Source organism: Pleurodeles waltl, chromosome 2_2 (genome assembly GCF_031143425.1).
Source record: "Pleurodeles waltl isolate 20211129_DDA chromosome 2_2, aPleWal1.hap1.20221129, whole genome shotgun sequence".
Classification (NCBI taxonomy): Eukaryota; Metazoa; Chordata; class Amphibia; order Caudata; family Salamandridae; genus Pleurodeles; species Pleurodeles waltl.
This window is the reverse complement of record NC_090439.1, coordinates 777,644,711-777,666,757: the sequence shown is the minus strand read 5'-3', so window position 1 is coordinate 777,666,757 and position 22,047 is coordinate 777,644,711. Positions and strand designations below refer to the sequence as shown.

General features: G+C 40.0%; 1 protein-coding gene across 4 annotated transcripts in view; it reads right to left on the bottom strand.

The window, feature by feature from the left end:
* The window catches only part of ZC2HC1A (zinc finger C2HC-type containing 1A), a 234,617-nt gene that overhangs the window by 130,826 nt on the left and 81,744 nt on the right, over nt 1–22,047 (bottom strand). For all 4 annotated transcript variants that reach the window (XM_069220395.1, XM_069220393.1, XM_069220392.1 and 1 more), the window contains 2 exons: nt 14,314–14,462; nt 3,165–3,261 (listed from right to left, as the gene is read on the bottom strand). In XM_069220395.1, the coding sequence (XP_069076496.1) occupies nt 3,165–3,261; nt 14,314–14,462 (246 nt within the window). The remainder of the gene's footprint in view (nt 1–3,164; nt 3,262–14,313; nt 14,463–22,047) is intronic.

The window sequence follows — 22,047 nt, the reverse complement described above, 5'->3', positions numbered from 1 at the left end:
GGCATATATGTAAAAAGCCTATTGCTTTCCCATCCTATGACAGACATTTGATTGAGAATCGAAAAACTGTTAGCAACTGCCACCTATAACTTTCATCAAATTTCAAGGCTCTCCTTGTGAAGTTCTGGTTCTGTACCATTTGTGTCCAACAACACTGAGGTAGTCACATGACATAAAAAGCTCAGAAACAGTGGGAAAATGTACAAAAATCTGTTAGAGTAATCAGATGGGGAACAGTGGAGTAGAGGTGTGGGGGGGGGGAGAAAGGCATATGTAGCAGCACAGTTCACAGTCTTTTATTGTAATAACTAATAAAAGTGGTGTGGCAACAAGGCAAATCTGAAGGGTCACAAACTGTGAATAGCTATTTGTTGAGTATGCTCATATTTAAGGAGGCATTTATTTTTGCTTCTGAAAGTCTGCCCAAAATGAGCAATCGGTGGTGGGGTGTGAGGAGGCATCTGCCAAGTGTAGGAAAGTGCATCTTATTGCAGGGTTCTCCTTAGTTTTGACTGATTTGTAAGCCTAAATTGACCTCTGGATAATGTGGGGTTACTAAACACCTCCCGTGTATATATTTGGTTTTTAGAAAAGTTCATAGTAAGAACATGTAAATAAAGTGCAAGTAACATGAAAGTCAAACATATCATGTTGACTGCAGTGTGGTCTTATACCACCCACATGGGGGCGTTTAAAACTATGGCAGTTAGTCTGTATTTCTGTCCCAAACCCTCACAGGCCAATCTGCATCATTATATGTCAGAGTAAAACAATTTTGCATGCCTGATCAAAGTTCTTAGATTAAGTATATCAGCAGCAAAGAATGCCTTGAAATTCACAAGAGCTGGGTGGATATTGCTCAGAATGGAATCCTGCAAAGTAAGTGAAATTGTATTTTTCTGCAGTTACACAGATTAGAAGTACTGTCCACAACATAGGCTAAAGCAGAAATTGACAAGGCCTAATATGCGTTGACAAAGTCATTTCAAAATTAGGCTTCGGAACGTCCTAGAAAATGTCACTTTCAATGACGATTACTCAGTATTACTCCTCTATTTGGTTAACTTAAAGTTTTAGAACACAGATTACATTTAGAAAAATTTATTTATCTCTGCCTGTTCATTAGCAGCCCTTAAACATGCTCTGTAAGGGTCATACGTCCTGTGGTGACTGTAATTAGACTTACCTCAAACCAAAGCTACCCAGGAACAGACATGAAAAACTGCCATTAAGGCCTTCCAGGGAGGAAAGCATTCCCTCAGGTGCAGCTGCCCTGCTTTGAGATACCCAACATCAAGACAGAGGAAGGATATTTTAAGGGCCTCACACCTTGAGGAAATATACATCTGCACCTACCAGGCAATGTGAAGTGAGGATGGTTAGTTGAGAAAATAAAGTAACACCGAGAGTGAGGAGAGAATTTCCAGATGTCTTGTCCCTGTGTCAAGGACACAATGCGAACAGGGCTTCCCACAATATTGTTTCATCTGTGTCTCATGTGCCTATCCCAACAAAGACCAAAGAAGGATTTTGGAAAAGAGGAAGGCTTTATTTCGGTATATAATGCTTTTGAGAGAACGGGAGTTACCGACCAACTACAATACAAAAAGGGTGCATGTTATCACATAAAATCCTGTTAGTACTTGACAACTGATTGCTATTCAAGGATCATAACATATGGAAAGTGGTGAGTAGATCCAACCCCACCCAACTGGTCAACTAAGGAAACGTTGACCACGCTATCCCAAGTATATGTGGATCAATGTAGAATGGAAAAAATATATGCGAGTGCGGTGAAATACTGAAAGGCAGGATAGAGAAGTAGTGAGCACTAGACAGATAGCGAGGTATTCTTACTAGGTCAGGTCAAGAGAAGTGAAATACATAGAAATATGGGAACGTCCTGGTGAAAGGCTAAGGGAACCTTCAAACTATAGTGATTAATAATGAGTAAGATAAGTGAGTGCTCAAGGCTAATGGCACCCTTGCCTGGTTTTAGGAGGTATATGGCCACAAGGTAAAGGAACTACAAATAAAAATAAAGACTTGGGGCCCACTTAGGAGGAGGAACATTAAAACGTAAGACCATTGAAGAAGGATGCTTCTGCAAGAAAAGAACTTCAACTAGAGAAAGCAGAAGAAGGCGCTTCACAAAAACTATGAAGTGTGGCGCAACGAGCAAACGAAAACAAGTGGGAAGCAAAGAACATGGAAAGTGATCAGTTCCATAATATTTCCAGCAAGAAAAATCCAGACTCCATAACGATGCAAAACATTTACTGAGATTGAGAAATAGAGACAAGAAAATATAGTAGGACTCAAATTCATAAACTGAGAAGTACATTTTTCTGAAAGCCAGGTGAGGTTAGCAAATTCTAAGGCCAATTAAATGGAAGGAAGGCTCCATGTTTTAACATGAGTCTCATCAGAAACATTTACATCTTTCTATAGTAGGTCTGGCAGTACCAAAATTATACAGTTTCTTCACATTTTGAGTTGCTTTATTCTTCCCAGACTCCTAACATAACATTCTAATAATCAATCAGAAAAAGTCCCAAGAGGATCTGCAATTATGTATTGAACAAATAACCTCACATAAAAACTGTAAACTACTGCCAATCAATTCTACTCTCCATTGAAGACTTGGTTAAGGAAAGACAATTCTTAACACCACCCAGTCAGGAGTGTACCCTAACAAGCCATAGTTATATCACACACACAACAGTGCATCGCTGAGTGTACCTGAAATAAGAGGCATAAGTTCTATAAGTAGAGTCTCGTAATTTGAACAATTTGTTGCATCCTCTATTTAAATTCGGCAATTAGAATTTCTCTCCGTTCTTTACATTGACTTGATTATACGATGTTTGCTATTCCAGATATATGCAAATGGCCAAAAAAGTTGAGAATAATCACAGCGTTTTGAAAACAAGTTTTTTTTTAATCTCAAACCAAACAGTTTTACTGATTTTACAATGCATTCATTTTATATTTTGTAGGTATTTTTTAAATGTCTTGATGCATAAAGCGTCTAAGGGATTAAAAATGCTAAATGTATTATATTGTACTCTATTTTAGAAGAATAGTTAAAAGTTTGCCCTGCAGAAATTAGGAAGTTTACTCCACATAGTACAATACAAATCCACATTAATCTAAAATCTTACCCAAGTTTCTTCCAAGGCTTGAGGGCTGTGGTAACCGTGAGGAAGCTGAAGTCACAATTGTTGGGCTATTAGTCTTTTTAAGGCTTGGGGGTTTGTACTGTAAATAAAAATCAAGATATAATTAGGTAATAAAAAAAACGATAGTTTTAAGAGATCGACATATATAGCAAAGAAGCAGAAGTATTATTTAATATTTGAGATAAAATACATTTTGTTATACTTTCTGGGTTAGCCAAATGAATGGAGTTTAGCACATCTCACCCTATTTCACAAACTTAAAATTAAGTAAATCGCTAACTGATAGTATTGAAAGATGTTTTCCATTTATTCAAAGTCATACATACAAAAAGGGATGGGAGAAAATAATAGACAAATAGAGAAGTTACAAGAAAGCACGTAATTTAAAAGAAAAGTTTTAGTTTCCTCAATTTTATGCTGCAGCATCAAGTGCGCCTTGAGGGACATGGAATTACTGACCCATCCGGTTTTTAACTCTGAAATAAAAGTAATGCATGCAAAGATGCGGGTAGAAGAGGGGGTAGCACAAACAAATCGAGTTGGTGAAGAACAGAAGAGTGTCAAACAAAGCACAGCAGGTACATCGACATAGCCCCATTGAACTGTTGAGTCCCAGATATGTGTTTCTCTAGACTAACGTATCTGAACATGAAACAACCACGAAGTTGATGACATTTTATAATGCTTTATGTCTGGAGTGACCTACATCTTCTAAAGTTAATGGTTAAAGGTGGGGAGAAGACCAGTGAGTATATTACTACCACATTATGTCTGAATGCAAAGACACAATAGCCTTTTGATTGTTCTATGTTTCTCTTTTAATAACCTGACATAAGGAGACAGATGAAGGGTGTAAGGTTTGTACTACACCTGTGCAGAATTCAAGTACCATCAGCACAGTTTTTGAAGTTGAAAAACACAAGGATGTTCATTCACACTTCATGAACTTTACCTCTTGGCACCACAACAGGGACCTCTAAAGTATAACCAGCTAATTGTCAGATTAAAACAATCTGCATTGAATCGAAAACTGAGGTAGTGGATTACAAGGCATAAACAATTAACAGCAGCAAGGCAGAAAATACAATGATTGGTAGTGGCTTCCTTTCAATGGTGTTGGTGAACATTTACAGACATGGATCATTATCACTGCTACGTATTTGCACAGCTAGCATGTCACAGTTGTAAGGTTGCCTTAATCAAGATACAGAAACAAAACATTCTTCACGCAAGCCATAAGTTATTTAAGATCAATTAACGGTACCTCCAACTACTGCCAACAAGCTGGCTGAAGATAAGAGCTTGGGGCTCTGAATAAGCAGCAAACAAAAAGAACTACAAATCAAGGAGAAAAATAGAAACTTCCTTTTGCATTTCATGCATGAGTGGTAGAAATTTGGAAACTCAATATTATAAAAAGAAACCACTCATTCAGTGAAGTACTCCACAGAGGTTCTCCTTGGTTAGGAAGGGGACCACACTGCTACATTAAATATTGTTTTCGTTGACTGACTTTTGTTTTATTTTTGGCCACTTTTATAGGAGTTTTAGAAAGCACTGTGTGCTACATTCAGTCACTTAAGAATATTGTAAATGTGAGGCAGAGGGTTCTGCAGAACTGTTAAGGAGAAGTACAACTCCAACTGCATGCGAAGTGTGACCCCTGCATTGTATTTCTTGCTTCTTACCATGTTTTGGCTTACACATGTGATTGTTTTATTCAGCATTTATTAATTCACTTACTTATTTTTACTTGTTAGGCACATAAACATACACTCATAGATACCTGGGTGCTAACATATCTATGATTGATTCAATACCACTGGGGGATTTTGTGTACAGACTCCTGACCTGTGGACTAACATATAAGAAACAGCGAGCCCACAGGTTAGATGTCTGTATACAAAGCCCTCAGTGATATTGAATCGGGTTTAAACAGCAAGGATTTTAGACTTTATTTTTTTATTTTTTTATAATAAACTTGGGCAGCAATAGTTTCTCCAGAAGTTGAAAAGGGAGACTACTCCATAGCCTAGCCGCTGCCACAAAAAAGCTCTCTGACCCAACATACCTTTTTAAAAATCTGGGTACTTTGAGTAAATAGTCCTTCTGAGATCTCAAACTGCGTCTTGGTACATAAAGAAAATTTCAATGACAAATGGATAGGTCTCCTATCGTAAAGTGTTTTGTATGCCAGGCATAAAGATTACATATTACCCTTTGATTGAGTGGAAGCTTTTGCAATTTGGCTATATCAGGAGACATAAATTTGTATTACTTAACATTTAGAATGAGTTTTGCTAGTGTATTTTTGACCAATTACACTAGGTTTGTATAATTTGCATGCATCCTCAGAGATATATTCACAATAATCCACACACAACCGCATTCATAATCTAAAGTTGAATCACTCAGTTGCAAAGAAGGCGGCGTTAGAAGTAATTGAGCTATCCGTAACTTTAGAAACGTTTTGTGTGGCAACGTATTCATGGTGAAATCTGATCACAAGAGAATTGGGGAAACATTTGTTAAGAAAGGAACAGATTTAGTTTCCACAAGAATCAGGACATGGTTTGTCAATCTACAGAAACTGTTTGCTTAGGTTGGTCAGTGGCGATGTATAGGATAAAAGTGCAGTAAAAGATGTTTGATTAGAAGAGAGTGTTTATGTGGTTACCAATGGAACTATGTCTGAAGAGTAGAGGAAATTAGTTTACACTCAAGCATAGCAATCCAATAGGAGAAGATAAAGTAAATTAAAGAGACGACTGGAAAAATTAAGCTTAAAGAGCGTATTTTGAAAGGTTGTACATTTTGAGGGGGAATGTGATCAGTGTAGCACATGACGGCCATTTAAAATGATTAAAAACGTAAGAGAATCAGGTTAGGTTTTCGGTGGCTGGATTTAGACTTGGAGATATAAAGAACTGTAGATTATTGTGATTGCCAAACTCCCAGTCAAAATTGCTAATAACGAATACACCGTAGAAACTGAGAACACTGGATATTGCTACACTTTTACTACTTTGGTATCAGAGGTTACCAAAGTAAAAGTGAAGTCTCTTCCTTGAACCACTGTTCTGTGATGAATGCTCCTGCTATGACTCATTCAGGACTTATGGACCTACTTACAGTCCAGCAGAGCAGGCCTCACCTCAACATGCCTCCAGCTCAATGTTCAGTGAACATTGCTTTGTAGCACCCAACGTATTCACGGATAACCTATCAACAGGATCTCAGCCCAGGAAAAGAAGAACTACCATGTTATTCTCCTTCACAGAGAAGTGGACCGAACTTTGTGTTCTGAAAGTTCAGGTATGAAGATGGAGACAATAAAGATCGCTGTACATTTGGTTGCTGATAGAAATAATGTCCTTCCCTAAAGCACTGGACCCAATACTAATGTTCTTAGTTTTGCATTGTGAATCTGAAAAGCATGACTGTAAGAGCTGCATCACTTCACGTAGAAGAACAAGGGTCCTATCATGAACATGTTCAGCAACCGAGTACAGGCCCAGAAAAGATTCATGTGCCAGTTTTGCTGAATCTGTGCTTCCTATTGAGCATACATTACTTAAGAAACGTTAGAGCACTAATGCATGATCAATCAATCTTCTGTCTGCTGCAATCAAATCTTAATTAGTTGCAAATATATCACAATGCATGTTTATGGTCTACATGGGGATGGAATGGACTGCAGGAAGTGGACTGCTGGGAAATCAGGAAGGCATGGATATATGGGAAATAAAGAAAAATCACTTATAACAGCAAATCCAAGGTAAAGGTACAGAGAAAGGAACTAGGCACAGTACAAAAGAAAACTTGACTATAGGAATAAACATAGCAAAGAACAAAATAAAAGCCAAATTCTTTTTACAAACCTGAAATACACTATTCCATCATTATTACACAAAAAGAGTGAATGCTGATAAACACTAATTTTTACACTTTCTAAAATATTGGGGAAAACACTGAAAAAACCTGAATTCACAAAAAATAAAAAACGAAAACAGGAAAGCCCATGAATACTGCAAGAGTAATAAGATGTGCAAAACAATCAATCATCCCAAGATGCTTTGCAGTTTTTTTACTCTACTTTACGAAGAACTGGCCTGGCACTGTATTTGATAGGTCCACTTTGGATAGGGAGAGAGGGAGGAAAGGAACATGCCTCTCTGTATGTATCTGTGCTGCTAACCAACATTTTCGAGCTGACTGGAGGACAAGGGGATGAAACTCAACAGTCTGGAGGCATGTTGCAATCTTTGGAAAGGTTGTTTCAAAATGAGAGTTTCCTTGTTTCAAGCTTGACTCAATGGAATACAGTTCTGCTCTAGGCAGTTAGAACTATTCCTGAAAAGGTGTGGAGTCATTCCCAGAAGCTGCTTAATAAACCATCTCCAAGGCAATGTTAAGTGGTGAGCGACTGACTGGTGGAAGGGAATTGCTGAAAGAATGTGTGGCTTATTATAGAACACCTTGCCAGTCCTCTACTAAAGCAACTGAGTTGTTTTAGCGTTGAAATTAAAACAAAAAGTTTGCTCCAGGGTGGATGGAATGACAGAGAGGTAGAGTTGTGGTCCCCTACAGAACATGAATGGATGAAGAATCAAGAGTTTTTGACAGAAGAGCGCTATGATTGCCAACCTAATAGAGATGTGGAAAGGCAAGTAGAGCAATGGGTGAGGATAAAAGCACCACTGGGGACAAGGGAATGGTTTAAATTTATCAAACCTATAAACATGAAGAAGAAAATGCATAAGTACAGTGAAGATGGAAAGAAATGGAACTCGATTTTGTACATCTTTTAAGTTTGACAAAGTGTTTGTAGTAGGTCAGAAGTTTAAATGTATAGATTTAGATGCATAGATTGCACAGATTCATTGAATGCATGTTCAGTCGAAATCTTAGACATAAACATAATTTTGGGGGTGGATCGTATTTGCAATGTTTTTTTTTCAAGTTTATTATTTCTACACAAATGTTAAAGGAGAATATTTAGTAAAAGGGGGGCAGGGTCGCCCAGGCATCACATCCCCCCTGAGGCCCAGCCAATTAGTAAAAGGGGAGGGGGCCATGCAGCCCCACCTTCCCCAGGCCGATTTTGGCCCCAAGGACCCCACCTCCTGGGGCTTGGCCACTTCATGGTGGGTGCCCTGGCCCTACCCATTGTGCAATGATGATGGGCGTGGGAAAAGCCTCAATGCCCTCACATTCCCTGATGACTCCCTGCTTCCAGGGGGAGCTGGCATTACTTTTTTCATTTGTTTTCCTGCTCTCTGAAATGTCCACTCTCAGGGGGCATGAGCAGTTTGTTTGTTTTTTTCTCTTGCTGTCATAGCTCCTATCAAATGAAAGCAAACGTATATGTCCTGAAGGTGGCACCTCTGGAGCCGGCCTTAGGGGGTGGCAGTTCCCAGGGCCATTAATGGCTCTGGAAATCATTATGATATTAAGGAAGGAAGAAAGAAAGGAAGGAGGGAAGGGGTGGGCTAGGGATGGTGGTGGGTGTGGTGGCAGTCCATGGGCCAAAAACAGCTCAGGGAGGGGGTTGCGTGTGTCACATCACACCACCACACCCCAATACAAAAAAAACTCCCTGGCCCCAGGGAGGTGGTGGTCCCTGGGGCTGAAAATGGCACAGTGTTGGGGGGGGGGGGTGTAACAGACGACTGACTTTGGGTGCAGTACAGTATATAGCTCCCCTGCCCTGTAAAAGATAGACCTTGCCCAGGGAGGTGGCGGTCCTCGGGGTCATAAATGGCCTTGATAGGTGGGTCACATGGCCCCTCTCACACTTAATTAACATAGCCCTGCCCCGTACGCCCCCTCTCCATTATAATTATTTTAATATGCCCCCAGACCTGGCCCACCAGGGGCAAGGGTTAAATTGAAACAAGCACGGGAGACTGCACTTTTTAAAAACAAATTTTACATTTCTTTTTTTTTTTTTTTGCAGGTTACAGGGACATTATAGTTAGGCTCACATTTCAAACCTACAAAACCATAGAAATTCATCAGTTACAGGTAGAGTTATTTCAAGTAACTATAATTCGTACCCCCACAACGCACAGTTTCCTCATCAATAATTTAATTGCAAATGTTGCAGTGATAATTTCAACAATGCCATAGAAGATGTCATGACTGATGCAATATATGGGGTAATTAGCAGTGCATGGTGAGGGACCGACTTATAGTTACTTAAAACAGCTAACTATAACTGCTGAATTTCTATGGTTTTGCACATTTTAAATGCGAGCCTAACTATAACATCCCCTGTAACCTTAGTTTTTTCACAATGAATTTCTATGTTTTTTTTTAAAACGTTAACATTAAAATTAAAATTACTTAAGTCGAAAACTGGCCCTGCGGCCTACCCCCTATAACCACCCAACACCACACCACACCACTCACGAAGTGCTTATTTGTTTTTTTGGAGATGTGATCATATTCCTATGAACTATTGTTTTACAGCTGAGAGTAGTTTGTGTTTTAAGGGCCTTGTATGTTACAGTATTGCAGTAGGCCTGAAAATATGTAAGGCACTACGCCCTCTAGGGGCTACATATGGTTACACTGCTTTCATTTCTGCCATTCTATTTTCATGTCATTAAGACTCACCCCATAACGCTTTGGGGGGCATTCCTTTTACGAAACATTTTTACCATAACTCACCGCAGGACGTGCTCTTTATGTCTAGGTCATCTCTGGGTCCTCACTCTAGTTGGGGGAGTAGGGCAAAATAATAATAAAACATAATAAATAATTTCATTTTATGCTGTAGATTGGAAGATGGTAAATGGAAGTGATTTGGTTATATGCAGGGCTACTGGAGTTATGTGGCAGAGAGGACCAACTTATGTGGCAGGGTTCACCAATTTATGTGACAAGAAAAGTCCACAAAGTGCACCCCTTTTTTATCAGTATGAGTACTCCCCTAGGATAAGTGGAGTAGGACAAAGCCCCTCTGTAGCTCACGCAGCGAGTACCTACTGTTCCCTCTGTATATCTTGTAAGATGTGTCGCTTGTATTAAGACTATAGATACCTGAAGCCTGTTAAGATAGGCCAGTACCTATTGCGTCTTTTTCGTTGTTATTGAGCCCTCAGGCATTCTAAGTTAGTAGGCCTATCTTGTCCCCTTGTGGCAGCCTTATTATTTCTTGTTGTCCCCATGTTTTAGTTTGGGCAGCTGCTTCTCCTCATTATGGGTCACAGGGCAAAAGCATCTAATTCCTTGGCATTGGTTAATAAAACAGTGAACTCCCTTTCGTCCCCCTCCCACTTCAGCATCCTAACCATGCTAAATACTTTTTTCTCCATTATTAAAGAATATAACAAAAACGGTCAACATAACAATACAGTGTAGCCATTTAAATAAAGCAATACGCAATATTGGCAGACAGGTTGTACCCTCATAAGGCGCCCAGGTGACCGATTTCCCTCCATGGTGGCAGAAGTGACCATGAGATAGTGATTGTCCACTAAACTCCCAGCCCCCTCCCACTGACATCTTGTATCCAGTAATCTGGACATCATTGCAGGACCGTTCTTCATTTTGCCCTACCCTACCCCAATAGTCGATGGAAAGCAGTTTATATGGTTACCAGGAAGGTGAGCCTTGCTCTCATTTACCGCACTCCCTAGGACATTCATGTAATCAGTATGTCTGTAAAGTCATCTCATGTCCTATTGTTTACAAGTTATAGCTGTTATTTATATATACTTCGCCTTAGAGAGATCAATATAGCACACAGCTGTTCCGTGTAGAGTTGGGCAGATGGCTTAACAGTCTTATGAAGGGGTTCTTTTGAGGGAATGTCCTTGCACTGCTTTGTAATTTCTTATTAGTGCTTTGCAGGATATCTTCTGCCTTGAAAATACGATTTTCAGCTGCTGTTAGTCTCCACGTATGTTTCTCAAGGTTAGTCGTCCGTCCTTAGAGTTAGAGCATCAATTGTACTGTCTACTGACTGAAGACTTAGTTGCATGGCTGTTGTTCCACATCTGAGAGTGCGTCATCTGGCGGTCAGGTGGTATTTTTTGATTCAAAGGTGAGGCGAGTTTGTTGTCTGTCTGACTTCCCCATCAAAGGGTAGCACTTGTTGAGAAACGGCTGATATCAGGTGGTCGAGGTAAGTCTGGGCAGCAAGGCCCATGCAAATAGATATGCGATTGTGTTTAGGAGAAGGCCAACCCCTTTAATGTAATCCGATTTACCATCGGTCCTCGCCTCCGTCATATAACTGCAGCAAGCCATGTGTTAGGCTGTACAAGCAGTCTCCGCCTGTGGTCTGCAGCAATGTATTGCCTGTTGTGCCCTGAACCTTTGAAGATTCCTGTAGGTAATTGCCCCTATCGTATGCAAGGGGACTGTTCTCGGTAAGTGAGTGTGCTAAAACTGAATCTCAGAAACCTGGGCTCTTTTCTGTGATGCTAGTTATTGGTGATTGTTCTCCACAGCCTTCGTCACGTCACTGTTGATTGGTCTGCACAGCTTTGCAGATTATTATCAGCATCATCCAACTGTGACATCTATATTTCATTTATGTGCTGCCACTTTTCACCAGCAGTGTGCACAATCAGCAGACCTGTATAGGGAGTGCTGCAGCTTGCAGTCTCATATATGTGCCTCGCCCCTTATTCCGCGTAATGGCACTCAGCTCCAGAGTACCCCTCCACCCCCATACATACACACGTGTCTCAGTGAACTCCGCTAGCGATGGCCTCCTCCTGCGCTGGCACTACTTCAACAATTGCGGGCTCAGATGAGTAAACAGCAGAGGCCGCAAGCTACTATTCCTCTGATCCACAGGTCACGAGTCTGACAACGCACCTCTCTTCCCCTCTTGATACTTGCTGGGCCCACAGTAACCCAGTAGCTGCGCACAGCATCCTCACCTCTGCAGGGTAAGTTCTGACTTGAATCTGGGTAGTCTTCTGCCACCAGTGTTCATACACCTCTGCACGGGACTAGTGTCTCAATCAGAGTTGTTTGGCCACGGCTGAGGCTCCGCTTTTTGCCCCTACTGGCTCCGACCTCTTTGACGGCCGCCGCGGTCTTTGACTTGCACCCCAGGGCTGCAACTTTAGAAAGGCAGAAGGGTAATAGATGGATTATGTCTCATGGTCTGCACAGCTGCCTTAAAATTCCTCCCTACTCCTGCCCTCAGCCCCCAACCAATGGGTATAGTTATTATGAATTTTATAGGTAAAGCATGTCATTTTCTATGTTGCCCTGGCTTTCACAGGAAGCCGCAGAAACAATAGCAGCAGCAAAGTAACATGGTCAAATCTTTATTTCCAAAGGCAAATCATGCCTCTGCATGTAATGCTGCCTGGAAGGGGATGCAGTGTATTTTTTGAAGTCCAGACAAAAGCTTTGTTATAATCAATCAATAAAGGAAACTGGACACTAATAGTGATATTGTGTTCTGGGATAAACTGACCAATTCCCTATAGAGGCAACAATTGAAAATGCAGTTATGACCACTGCATTGATTTGGGTTTGAGTCAATTCAGAATTGAACTAGTAAAGACCAATGCGAAGATGAGGGAAGTAGAAAGTCAGTTTTTAAAGGACTGATTTTCAAAAAGTGAGAGATCACCCAGTTCTGGAACAAGAGCACAATTTGAGATGTAGGACACTGTTTGAGAAGCCATTCTTATGACAGAACTGTTCATCGTCCCCATAAATATACTAGAGGATTCTTGAGTACGATTCCAAGGGGTTTTAGATAAACAATGAAAATAGTCTAGGCCAGTAATAAACCTTGCAGGACCACCGAGTCAAACTGAACTACAAAGACAAATGTTGAATTTGATAGGATGCAACTGATTCCTGAAGTAATAGGCAAACTGGGTACTACTCTATTGGTTCCAATGAATGCACTACGATTCTTAAGAAGCGCAGAATGTCTCACAGTATCAAATGCAACTCATTTGTTGAGAAGAAGATGACAAGAGCTGCTAACATCAAGAATGTGAAGTGCCTCATCTATTATCTGGAGCAAAGGGCTTTCACTGCTGCAGCTCTATCTGAACCCTGACTGGTATTCATTAAAAGATCATTATAAAACATGTGTTCTGTGATTGTACTGCAACACAACTTTCCATAACTATAGCAAGGGATGGAAGATCTCACACAGGTACAAAAGTTATTTAGATCCTCTATATCTGTAGATGTTTTCTAAAAAAGACAATTTTGAGTCAGTCAGGAATCACTCTTTGGCCAATGAGACATGAGTTAGTGGGACAGGTCTTTTACAATATTCCCTGGATCTAGGTCCATGAAAAGTTCAGAAAGTTTAATGCTGTTCTCAGTGAACATGGAGCAAGCTTGCCTTAGACTCACATAAAAGGTCCAATAGGCAATGAATGTTTGATAGATTTGACATCTTGGTCAAAGATGTAGCAAATTCTTTCAATTTGCTTGAAGATCATGAAACCTAAAAGAGGGGGAAAGGATGGTTTGCCACTCTTATTCAAAAAGTTGTTTAGGGGGATTCTTCACTTTATTGAAAAGAGATTTGATGTGTGTGGTCTTGGCACTGAAAATGCAGATCTTATACGGCTCACTTGCCACCACAAGAAGATCAACATGGAGGAGGATGAGGACTGTCCAAATTATTATTAAATGAACTTAAAGAGCTTTCCTCAAATAGAGTTTTGGAGAACTAAGAAGCCAAGGTTAGATCTTTTTCTTTTATTCATAACAGAAGCAGTGTCACCAAGAAGTTCATAAACAGTTTAATTAAATCTGGAGGGGAAGGCATTAACATCTTTCAAATTAGTAGGAGAAAGATTGTTCATTTTCAGAGATTAAGATTTTGACTTCTCAAATCTTTTCTTGTTTCTTTTTAGATTGGCCAAATAATTTGTTGTGCAATATTGGCTTCTAATGCTCTGGAAGTTAAGCATCCTTTTCAGGAAGCAGATGCCAAAGACGTCCCCTGAATGGTAGGCATAAAGCTAAGCAGTAGAGAACTGATCATTCTGGGCAAACTTTGGCAAATACAAAAATGAATTTAACAAAGAAAGTGAGTTATAGTTGATATTGTTTGCATTTCTATGTAACATTACTACAGTTCAATTAACTCCCAGAAAGCATCTCTAACACTGCAGCCTTTTACCTGTGTGCGAGGAGCCGGTTTTGCTTTTGTGTCAGTAGCTAATTTGCTTTTATTAGTAATGCGGGCAGCCTGCTCCTTGCAGAAACTTATATGCCTGTCAGCTGCATTCTCACTAAATCTTCTCTGGCAGTAAGGACATTGTACATAATCTGCAACAAAAAAAGTACATATCAGGAACAATAAAGAAATACATGAATGAAAACAGAACAACAATTGCTAACGAACTAAGTTTAGAAAATGGCAAAATAATCTTGAGCAAAAAGGTTTTCCTCTAAAAATATTATCATCTGTAAAACAAAATAAAAAAATGCCCTCTATCTTCTTTGAAAAACTTACAAAACTAAAAATGGCAAATTTTAATTTAATTTGAAAACTCCTATGCAATGGGTTTATGTGGAGATGTGAAGCTATTAAAATCAGAACAGGAAATAGTCTAACCAACTTTGAGTATATTTAATTGGTAGCACTGACAAACTCACTCCAGCTGATGGGGAATAGTGCGTTTAGAAAACATCTGGCAAAGAATATATGGAATAAACCTTTATTCATGCAAAGTATACAGCTAGCACAGAAGGTGTGGACTGAAGCCCAGCCATCAACAGAAAGTCTATAGTAGCATAAAACAGACCAAATTAAAGTTTTCATTGGCCTTCTGACCTTTATAAATGAGGTGAAATGGAAATAAGTAACAATTAAAAATGGCTTTGCTATTCCAAGCTCTTTGTTTAAAAAATAAAATTAAAAAAAAGACCACTGAAAAAACATTGTTTACTATTTCAGCATTTTACGTGGTGGCTAATATTCCCTATTATTGCTTTTTCTACACATTGCAATTAGGGTGAAATGGTTTACAAAACCATGGCTGAACTCAGAAAGCTATTAAAAAAGAAAAAATGTGTGTAGACTGTTTAAAGTAATCAACATTAATAAAAAAAAGAGACTGGAGAAGGAGACAGCATTTGCTTCTGTTGTCTATTTGTATTGAAAGTAGCACAGTATCATGCCTTCCCTCCAGGCAACATCTTTTAAACAAACGCAGCTTCCATACTGTACCAGAAAATCCAATGCAAGTACTGATACCATGGCCTAAAACAAGTTTTCACTGTGCACTGAACATGCATCAGTCTATACTGAAGAAGTAAATTAATACAATTCAATTGTAATTTAATTGCAGACAATCCGATTTCAAAGACGGATAATATTTGTACTTCCCAAACCTTGGCACTGGTACTTCCCAGAATTTGATAATGTGTGCTAATTTTGGAAATTGCTATTTAACACTACTTGGAAAACTCTACAATGCTGTGAAAAATAAGTAATAGTATTTCACTATTATCTCCTCTAAAGCACCTTGAGATTAAGGGGCACATGTACGTACCATTTTTCCTGTTGCAAACGGCCCGATTCGCAGAACCGGACCGTTTGCGACAGGACAAAAAACATTTTGGTATGCACAGACCCTATTTTGCGATTCGGTAATCTGTTTACCAACAGGCAAAATAGGTTTGAGAGTCGCAATTAGGAAGGGACGTTCCCTTCCTAATTGCGAGTCACAGCGCGACGTAGCACTGTTTTGTGACCGTGAATGCAGTCGCAAAACAATCACAGTTAGCACCAGTTTCAAACTGGTGCTAAGCCATTCACAAACGGAAAGGGGTTCCCCTGGGAACCCTTCCCCTTAGTGAATGACAGCGAAAATATTTTTTCAGAGCAAAAAGTGAAAAGAAAACTTTTCATTTTTCTTTTTCTTTTTTTTTTTTTTAAATGCAACTCGTTTTCCTAAAGGAAAACAGGCTGCACTAAAAAAAAAAACTGCTTTATTTAAAAGTAGTCACAGGCATCGTGGTCTGCTGTCTCCAGCAGGCCACCATCCCTGTGAGGGCGGCCATTCCCAATGAGGTCACAAATTAAGACCTACCTCATGAATATTCATGAGGTAGGTCATTTGCGACCCCATTGCGAATCATAAACAGTGTAAAGTACACTGTTGTACATAAGGTTTTGCGACTCGCAAACCTCAGGGTTGTACATCTGGCCCTAAATACAGCAACTTCTATGTGTGAATGGGCATGGTGCTGCTGTGCCGCTGCCAGCATCTCACTCTGTCTCAGAACATGGTTATTTTGGGAGGGGGGGGGTGAATTTTTTGGAGCAGAGGGGTCTGTGAAAACACCACTGGGCTTGTGTGCTGCCAGCCTAAACGTGCCTCAAGTGTTCTGCACTCCCATTCTTTGGAATTCATTTCAGAAGACGCCTCTGGTGCCTCCATGGCCCAGTGTCTTCTATTTCTCAGAGTCCCCTAGTTAGAATCTCTGGGATAGGAAATATTGCTCAAACTGAGATAGCCACCACATTCTCCTAGACATTTTGCTGGCATTTTGTTAGTTATTCCTTCTTACCTCCTTGTCTGGCTCCTTCCAGCTTTTCTTGCCTTCTTCTGGATGCTTCTTTGGATTTCTACTGGGTTGTTTGCCACGTCCATGAGCCTGAGCCTGAGCCCTTAGGCTAGCCTTGGAATCTTGCAGGCACCTTTGAGTTTTTTTTCATTTTTTTAAACTTGGGCTTTTTCCTCCATTTCGGGTTATTTTCTGGAAGGCACCTTCCGCATAGACACTACCTAGTTTCACCAGAAACATGGCCACTAAAAGGGGTTGACCATACCTCTGGTAGACTAGGACTGTGAAGATCTAGGCATCATGACCAAACCCCAGCCAAGAAATCTTCATTTGGCATCAGCATCATGATAGGTGTACTGAAACAGGACAAAAACTAAAACCACCACATTTGGTGTATTTGAGAAGCACCATCTCCTCTGAAATGTAGCAGAAGGACAGCTGCACTTTCAAGCTCTGATGAAGCGTAAGAAGTGTAAGAATACCTTCATTGCTGGTTGGAGCAGACCTGTTACCTTCTGATTTGGAAAATGCTAAGTCTTCTAAAGTCTTATAGATAAACAAGAATCTAATCACCAGACTCATAACATTTGTGCCACAAGCCATTCACTAATAGGTTAAACAGAAATAATCTGATCACTCTGAGTGGTTAGTGTTAAAAAGCATGGTAGATGAACTTTTTATTCATTGTATGTCACATGTGACACTATGTCAAACTGTCTCTCTCTCTGCCGCACTAAATGGACAGCAACATGGGGGGGGGGGGGGGGGGGAGGGGGGGAATCAGTTGTCTTGGTCTTTTCATTTTAAAGAATTCTACAGAATGCATAAGTGAAATGAGGAGAAATTATTAGCTGCAGTCAGATGTTCCTATGTGGGGGATAAAACTATATTGGGGTAACTGGTTCGAAGACATAAGTTTGAAGGTTCAGGATACAAGAAGGGGCAACTTCTATGCTCCTTTGATGGTTTAAATGTACATCTAGATTGATGACTAGGGAAAAGGTCATCACAATACTTATTTTGTTGGGGGAGTTGGGCATCAATAAATACATATTTCCTAAATAAATTCATTAACTTTTGCATACAATTATATTGCTCGAGGCACACAAGATCAAACAAAAGCTGATTGATATTTCTTGACTACAAGTTACAAGTCAAAACAGTTGATACTAAGTTTCATATTATCGTCTTTATCCCTTTTTACCTTTGACCTTGAGAACGGCACATAAAATGTTATAATAATGACATATAAAAGCCCATCAAATATTCATGAAGTGTGGGAGATGATTTATCCACTCTCGGGCTTTACACAACCTGGCTATAACGATGCTATTAATACAATGTGTGCATTCCACAAAGGCAGATTTAGGTCATTAACCAACATAATATTATGCACAGTGAATTCAACATCAATACTAGATCTGCTCGATAAATATCTAGCAGTTTCCTTACAGTATTCACATAGCAGGAGACAGCTGGCAAACAGGCACCATATCAATGTTCTCCAACCCCTATCAAGGACATTTAGAATCCCCTTTAACTTTCCCTTTAGATAATTTATCTGGCATATACTATAACATACATAGAGTGGATATTCCTCTAGAGAGTTATTTAGAGTTATTAACGCCCTTACCACTACCCCTGGTACGCCCAAGTTGGAGAACTCTCAAGACTTCTGCAACAAAATAGCTAAATTTTTTTAAAGCAAAATTTTAAACATTTATTGTAGCTTTATTTCGGACAAGGCTCAGGGGCACTTTCTTCCCATGGATGCTACGTCAATGCTCCCCTCCGCCTCACTCACTGCCACCCTTGATAATCCTCGTTCACTCTCAAAGTTCAAAACTCCATCTCAAGATGCAATTTGTAAGTTGCTCCACGAATGTAAATCAGGTTCCCCTTTAGATCCCTGCCCCCCTGACATTCTTCAACTGGTCCCTGAGTTGGCGGCATCTGCGTTGGTCCCCATCTTTCAGGAGATCCTCACTTCCAGCATATACCCTACTGCATGGAAAGAGACTATTATTATCCCCCTAAAAAGAAGGAAACTGGAAAATATGATGATTTAACTAATCTACGCCCAATAGCTTTGCTTCCTTTTCTGGCCCAAATTTTCGAAAAATACATTAATAAAGAATTGGTCAACTTCTTGCTAGATTCATGGGGCTTAGATATTTCTTAACATGGATTCCGGAAGTACCACAGTACTGAATCTGCTCTCATTTCTTCATCAGACACTATTCGTAGACTGGTAGATGAGGGACAGGGCGTCTTTCTGGTTCTGGTGGACCTGTCAGCAGCATTTGACACCACTGCACCTCATATTCTGCTAGAACGTCTACATCAGATAGGCATCAGGGATCAAGCCCTAAAGCTCATTGAATCCTTCCTAACCAGTAGGTGGTCTACGGTAAGCAGTGGAGATTTTAGATCCCCTGCTTATCTGTTGCCATGCGGGTTTCCGCAGGACTCGTCGCTAAGCCCTACTCTATTCAATGTTTATGTGGCCCCTTTGGCAGAATTAATACGCTCGTTTGGCTTCAGCCCAATCTCCTACGCAGATGATACACAACTTATCATTCCTATCAACGAAGACATGGAGGAAGTTGCTGTTCGTTTTAATGCTTGTATGTTAGCTGTAAACAGCTGGATGAAGGCCAACTGGTTAAAACTTGACTGTGAAAAAACTGAGATTCTCTGCTTTGGGAAAAGTAGGGCACAGTGGTCCTCTAATTGGTGGCCTAAAGAGTGTGGCACCCCGCCTACGCCGGGTTCCACCTCAAGGAATTTAGGACTACTTTTTGACGACCATTTATCTTTTAAACCCCAGGTCAATCAGACCATTAAAACCTGCATGTGGATTTTGAAGAAATTGAAGAAAATGTTTCCCTATATTTTAAAACAATGGTGAATTACTGCTACTCTGGCCCTGGTCCTGTCCAGATTGGATTACGGTAACGCTCTTTTGCTCAATATGGACAAAGGATCACTTAATAAATTGCAGCTGATGCAGAACACAGCTGCTAGATTATTCTTGAATCTGCCACGATCGGCCTCTGCTAAGGAGAGCCTTAAAAGTCTACATTGGCTTCCGGTAGCCCAACGGATTTCTTTCAAAGCCCTCTGTATTTCCCATAAAGCCGCCCACGGGATTGGACCCAAGTATTTGACAGCCAAATTACAGTGGTATAGACCCAAAAGACTGCTGCGTTCTGCCAGCACCCACCAAATCCAAGTTCCCCGCACCAAGAAGGTGAAGTGGGGTGACAAAGCCTTTACTATCGTGGCTGCAAAGATTTGGAACTCACTCCCGTTGGAATTTAGGAAAGAGCATAACTACCTTACTTTTAGGAAACGGGTTAAGACCTGGCTTTTCCCACGATAAGTCTGGACCCTGATTCTCTTTGCAGAGACGGCTCAGCCTAACCCTATTCAGCGCTTCAATGCCCTTGGGCCGGAATGCGCTTTATAAATACACTATACATACATACATACATAATTACCAAGTTTTTTTCTGCCAACCTTGACAATAAAGCATAGAGTTCTCAGTCGGAAATTCCGTTCTTACCTGAATGCACCAGTTCTAGCAAATCAGAGCTATCTAAATATGTATTTACATTTTTACTTCATCTGAGACTGTCATGTATCTGCAAATATTTGGAAAAGGCTCTGTTGTAGCAGATCAAAATGCTTTTGAACATCAAAAAGTTAAAAAAAACAGTCTGTAACAAAGTATCAATACCTTTCTAAACCATTAACATACAAAATTGTCTGAAAAACAGGAAAAATAGGAATTAACTCAAACTGGAATACATGAATAGATGTCAACATATGTGCACCTTTTGCACCAGTAAACCCCTTACTTTACCAGCATATCGACCTATCTTAAATCTCACCCATTTAAAGCAACTGAGATCTATGTGACTAGAAAAGCAGCTTTTGTAACTGAGTCGAAGGAAACTGGTACATATACATGGCTTTTTTGTAACCTTTTTCTGTTAAGGGACAACTAATACACAGACCCATAGCTACCCAGTAGCATAACTTAAAAACTTAAAGTGAGGTACAGACCATCCATCCTTTCGCAGAGGTCACCTATTAAACTGAATGGATCTTCACGTCCAATTGTAACCCCACATAAAGCTGCTGATGGCTGAAAATTATTTTCTGAAGAAGGAATTTGGCACAAGAAGTGGAATTTCATGAAACAAATATAAAAACTTTGGGAGAGTATTCTTTTTCACAATATTGCATCACACAACAAGACTAATCACAAAGTGACCACATTGACACATTTTAGGCATACATAGTTTTAACAGATCCTCATTATTTCGCAGGATTTTATGTCTCAAGTAACTAGATCTTTCAGTCCCTAAATATGCTACAATGTCAGTTACAAACTTGTCCATTTTTTTGGCTTATGATAAAAAAAAAATCCGAGTTTTGTTGGTGTTCAATTTATATTCTGATACTTCTCTAAAATGCCATGCTTCTGCTTCAATACAGGTCATGGCTTGAACAGCATCCACAGAATATACTGTCACATTGCCGGCATTGGCAGTATTTGTTTTACCTGAACCCCTTTAATCTTGATAGGAGTGATATATTTATTTTCCATTATCTATTTAAATACGGTTGTAAACACATTGCAACCAATAATAGAGCTATTGGACAACCCTTGCGAGGACCTCACTTAATTTGAAATGTCGGAGATCTGGCCCGTTAGTAGGACTCTAGTATCCGGAACTTTATAAATGAACCCGATTCAGGATTATTTCACTATAATCCATCATTGTCATGGCAGTTGCATCAAACTGCGTTTTAACCATTTAGTTCCCCAGGATTTTTCACAACTGACTGATCAGTTTTTGGAGTTTCACTGTGAGCGTGAACCCTTTGCGGTAAGCCCACTGCTGCACAGCTTGGGGAAGCTGCTCTGGGCTGCTTACACATGAACACTCATGTATATGCCTGTGTAGGTGTGCAGGCTGTGTGTGTAAGAGACTACAGTTACGGGCAGCCCATATTTTGAGCACAGGTAATCTGTTCCTGAAGGAGCTCTTCAGTGAATGGTACTAACCAGGGATAGGCCTTATAATGTAAGTGTGCATTTATAGTGTAGGTGTATAGAACGTACTGAACATTTGTAGTGTAGTGTATTTCTTGTCGATCTACTTGGATGTATGTATTTAATATCCTCACCAATGCCCATTAAAAGCATCTCACATTCACAGAGATCCTTCAAGCGCTCAGCCACTTTCGTTATTGCTAATCACATCACCCTGCTAATAAGCATGCTTATTCTGATAATCAAAACACTACAGTATCCTGTTTTGCC